Source organism: Oryzias melastigma, linkage group LG23 (genome assembly GCF_002922805.2).
Source record: "Oryzias melastigma strain HK-1 linkage group LG23, ASM292280v2, whole genome shotgun sequence".
NCBI lineage: Eukaryota > Metazoa > Chordata > Actinopteri > Beloniformes > Adrianichthyidae > Oryzias > Oryzias melastigma.
In genome coordinates, this window is record NC_050534.1 from 9,837,716 (window position 1) to 9,843,145 (window position 5,430).

At 38.4% G+C, this 5,430-nt stretch overlaps 1 protein-coding gene across 2 annotated transcripts in view; it reads left to right on the forward strand.

The window, feature by feature from the left end:
• The window catches only part of mdfic (MyoD family inhibitor domain containing), a 187,089-nt gene extending 185,709 nt beyond the window's left edge, over nucleotides 1-1,380 (forward strand). Inside the window, exon 4 of one of the 2 annotated variants that reach the window (XM_024287892.2) lies at nucleotides 900-1,380. In XM_024287892.2, coding sequence (XP_024143660.1) covers nucleotides 900-1,159 — 260 coding nt within the window. In that variant the 3' untranslated portion in view covers nucleotides 1,160-1,380. The remainder of the gene's footprint in view (nucleotides 1-899) is intronic. The other variant, XM_024287872.2, reaches the window with a different exon arrangement.
• The last annotated feature ends 4,050 nt before the right edge of the window (nucleotides 1,381-5,430 follow it).

A 5,430-nucleotide genomic window follows, 5' to 3' on the forward strand; every position in this document is an offset into this window, starting at 1 on the left:
GGACCCCCTCCACCACCACCACCACTTTTGCTTGATGTCCCCTGATTAATTTACAGCACTTTTGTTACGTCCGCATCATCCAAAATAAATTAACCGTGCTGGAGATATCAGAAGCGGGAGGCAGGGAATGCAATTTGTTACAAGAAGAAGAAAAAAAAGATGAGATTAAATAAAACACCTAATTGACAGAAAAAGTCACCAAGCGTAAGCGCTGTTTGGCATTGTTGAGGAGTCTGTACGTGTTTGCCGATGGAGGGGGAGGTAGAAGAAAAAGGAAAAGCTGGCCACTTGATTTCCTATGGAAATTAATCGGCTATCAAACAATCTTGGTCTGCCGAGGATGATTATACAGCCGGGGCAGCGACAGAGGAGGCAGGGGGGGGAGAAACTGAGAGGAAGAAGAGGGAAAGAGGGAGAGAAAATGCCCTTTGTGTAGGTGAAATGTGTCGTGGACTGTCATCGTAATATACCTCAGTGAAATGAAGGTTAATTCTGATGTACAGCCTGCATGGCCGTCATTATCGGTGAATCATGAAAATAAATTAAGCCACTGAAATAGATACTCCTGTGGTACGCGGCGGGGATCTCATGAAGGATGGACGGCTGAACTTTACAGATTATTATTGGGAAATAGTGCCGAATTCAATTAATGCACCTAAAAGACACCTTTATAGAGGGCAGCCATAATTTAAATGACAGCGGGGTGTAATTTTGCTTGTTATAAGTCAAATTTGTAGAGTTTCCTGCATTTTTTTTTATCTCTTTCCCGCTCTTTTTTTTTTTATTTGGGGGAAATATGCTACTCAGATTTATCAAAAAGCGAAGTAAAAAAAGAAGAAAGTCCTGTTGAATCCTTTTTACAAACTGAATAAATAACATAAACCCCACTTCCTTTCCAGGGTTGGAACTATTCTTCATCTCCTCCGGAGTCTTAAACCGTAATCCTCCGCGGCAGATCCCCACGTTGCCTGATCGCGCCTCACCTCCTACCCCCCACCAAACTCCTGTGCATAGCGGGACGGACTCCGGCGCTTTTATGCAGATCCACCCCACCTCGGAAAAAACGGAGCGAAAGCCCGGAGAACTCGGTAAATGGCTGACCTCTCACCTGCGCGCAACGGAGAAAGAAGCCGGCGGCTTAATCCAGGCAGGTGTCTGACAAGCGGTCGAACACAGGGAAGGCCATATCGCGGTGACCCACGCTCAGACCTCCCTTATCTATTAATCTACACTTCTCTGTAACGGGAGGTGGGGGGAGGGTTGAATTAACGCCTCAACAGGGCACAGGGTTTCTGATTAACACACTTCACCCCAGTGAAACCACTGCCTGCCTACCCAAGTGCACCAAAATAAGAGTTTCAACTTTATATATATATATATACACACACACACATATATGTATATATATATATATATATATATATATATATATATATATGTAAGTTGGAACTCTGATCTTTGTGATTTTATATTTACTATACATACATATGTATGTATAGTATTACATATATTTATATTTAAGTGTATTTAGTTATATCTATATATTTTTATAATGTCTGTGTGTATACTATATATATATATATATAAACTATACATGCATAAAGATGTATACACTTTATATATATATATATGTATAAGTATTTTTAATATATAAATATATATTTGCCCTGTATTTAAGAAAATTGCGTAGACATTTTTACTGATTTCTGACTTGCCGTACAAATGCTGCACACACAAATACAAACAATTTTTTTGTCTGTGGAGTTCCTCTGTTATTGACGGAAACAGCCAAACAGAGTCCATGTTAAATGTTTATATGGCTTTTTTATTTTTTCGAAGATTTTAGAGATGAAAAAAAAAGAGCTGCTTTTATGGCGCATGAAATACATGAGTGGATTAAGCACCGCGCTCACAAATCCCATCGGAAACAGGATCATAAAAAGCATGTGTAAAAATCGGTGCCTTAAAATTGAGAAATTTGTTTAAAAAGTACATAAAAATAAATACAGAACACAAAGTTTTTTCATATTAAGTGCATCCAAATGATATTCGGACAAAAAAAAAGACTGGTGTCATTTTATGTAATACAGCAACTTTTTTTTTTTTTTTTAAACCTAAACACACTCTTCTATTTCACTTCCCCCTTTCTCTGTCCTTCTTTTCTCCACTCCTCTGAAGAATCCCTCCACTGTCATTATTAGTATTGAACTCATTTCTAAATTCAGAAATTGGCTGAGGAAGATCATTCATTGCAGCAGACAGTAAAGTCAATAGCTTTTGTGTCAGGCGGCAGGGTCTGTCTCCGTCTCTCCGGGTGGGTTAGAGCTCAAGAGTGTGTGTGTGAGTGTGTGAGCAGTACAGTAAAAGAGTGAGGACAAAAGGCGAGTGAAAACTGGGAGAGTGGGGCCACCTCTTGACGACATGCACACACAGTCTCTGGCAGGTTTCGCCGCTGCCAGTCCACTTAGAGTCATTTAGACGCAGGTAAGTTGACCCATCTTTGCTGGTTTCTATTTAGGTATTTAAAACCTTTTTATTAACGTTGCTTTTCCCGAATAAAATGAAAAAAATCTTTATTTTTTTCCTCCCCATTTAAATCCAAAAGTGGAAGAGGACAGCGTATCCCAGTAAGAGTCAAATCAATCAAGTCCTTTTAATCACCACTTTGCTCTTATAGTGTGGCTGTAATGATGGAAGCCATGTAGAGGCAATTCCCTAAGAACCCCCCCAACCCGACTGCCCCCCTCCCCCTTCGTGTGGCTCACATTCGAGACGAAGCGCAGACACATACTCAACTCTGATGATTTTCATTTCTCAATTACATTATCTTATTAACCAATCAATTGCCAGTCTTATCAATAATTAATGTCTGCCCAACTATTAGAACATAGATTAGATTAAACGCCAGCCTCTTGTCTCCTCGCCGCGCGGCTTTGATACTTTTAACTGGGCCCTTCACGGCCACTGTGATTTAAAGGGAATATTTAATGTGTAAGTTCATTTTTGTGTTAGTGCTCTACTTCTGTCTTCTTTTTTAAATTATAGCAGTTATTTAAAGATAAATAAGGAACAGATAAATAAATAAAATAAAATGTGTTTTAGAAAATATCAATTCAAATGTGAATAAGCTTTAGAAATTCAAACCCAGATGAAATGAATGGTTATAAAAATTATTTCTCAGCTGAATGAAAGCAAGGAGCCAGCTCTCATGTGGGTGAGAGCAGCAGTAGCAGCAGTAGCAGCGGTGGCTGGTGTTTCTCACACACTCAGACCTTGCCTGTACCAAGGGTCTGCAACCTGAGGCTCCGGAGCCACATGCAGCTCTTTTATCCCTCCATTGTGGCTCTAAGGTTGAAAAAAAAAAATATTAGTTTGGCACAGGAGATATTTTATTTTAAAAGGACATTGTATGGTCTGCTTTCTAATGTCACAGAAATTAAAATGGTTATAAATACAAAAATATAATACTATTATGAACCAATTATAGTCAATATTTTAGTGGTCACAAAGACCTTTGAAAAAATGTAAATTTCCATACGGTAAAGTGGGATTTTGCAGCTTTTGTTGGATTTTGGCCAGTTGAAAATTTACCCAAATGGCTCTTTTTAGCGTTCCTGACCACAAAAAGATTACTTCAACATTCTATATGTGATAAGCTCCAAATGTATCTTAATTTAGCATCTACTTATAAGCAAAAATTAAAAAAATATTTTCAAAACAGGAAATAAATTCAGGCATCAAGGGATTAATTTTTGTGTAAAATAAAGTCGAAATTCTCACCTTGCAGACCAGAATAGTATTAAACTTGTCGCTAATTTTTAAGCCACAAATGTGAGATTTGCAGCTGTGTATTTAGGTAAGTTCAGTTAAAATATATGAAAAAGTTTCACTTTTCCTCATCCCCCCCCCCGACATATTAAACAAACACACTCAGGGCTCATTGATATTTCGCAACTATTAATTTCAAGTCCTTTTACATAACTATCATCAATTTACATTAGTGCATAATTTGTAGTTTAGCTCCCTGAAGGTGTCAGACGATACCGGGACGCGCTGATTGAAGTAAAGCGGGCCAAAAAAGAAGTGGAAATGTCGGGCCAGAAAAGAGGAAAGCACTCGTTTTCTCCCCTTTTTCTCGAAACATCTGTCAGCACTCAGACCGGAGGGAGGCGAGCAGAGCACAGAGGGCCCGGTATGCAGCAGACCCGGGCCCAGGAATCACTAGAGCTGCTCCGTTTTTGGCACGGTCGGCTTGTTTATTTGCCCTGACCCCTGGCGATCGCTGCGAGGTTGCGGGACCCGCTTTACTGAAAGGCACCATTGTGCTGTCGGGAGAAACCTGGTACAAATATTTACCATTTGGGATGGGGGGGAGGGAGGGGATGCAAATCTGTGGCCTGCAGCCAACCAGACTTGAGCTGTAAAACTCACTACAGTGCAATTTTTTGAATTAGCCACCTCCTCCCCCATTCCTTTTAACCAGGGTTAAAATTATACCCCCTACATTTTTATTAATGAGATCGCGCTGTCACAGATTATTAGTCATTTAATAGCCTTGACGGCAGGATCGAATGACTTCCTCCAGCCACATTTATCCCAAAGCTGCACATTTAAACCGTCGGTATGAACATATTGTGGGTTTTACTCTAAATTTATTAGGGATGCAATCATACACTTTCTTCGCAGTTTGGTTTAAACCTCGATTTTTGAGTCACGGTTTTGTTTTAGTTCGAAACAACAAATCCTAAAAATTTGGGGAAAACACGTTTTTAATTCGTTTGAATGAAAAAAAACCTTTCACTTGGTTTATACTACCTTGAGAACAATTCGATTCATATTATAATTTGTAGTAGATGATACAATTCATGGTCAATATTGGTTTGTTTGAACAATCTGATTCGCTGACCTAAAATCGATCCTTACTGTGCCTCAATCCAAATTATGTTTCGTACAACAATTTTCTTACGGTTCAGGTCAATTCGATTAACAACTTTCCTCAAACAGATCAATCTTGTTAGATCCTATGAATATAAATCATCAATTAACCGTTACACCCTCAATACAAAGTCGTGAGTTATGTCATAAAACAATAAATAATACATACATTTAGCAAAATACACATTTGACGATTTCATTGTTAACATAATGGTATTCCGTTGGGATGTAACAATATATATTTTACCCTACGATTCGATTCAATAGTATAGCATAAAGGTTAGAATGGTGGCATCTCTAATATTTATTGATTTTTGTGTATGTGTGTTTCTGTGTATTGTCAAAATTTAAATTTCTCATTTTTTTTTTATCATTTTTTTAAACCAAACAAATTATTTTTAGTCTTCAAAAAACATCTAGAGCGCCTTAGACACCATTGGGTCGTCTACTTTTGGGTCGCAAGAAACAAATACTTTTTCAAAATGCACCCCTTAC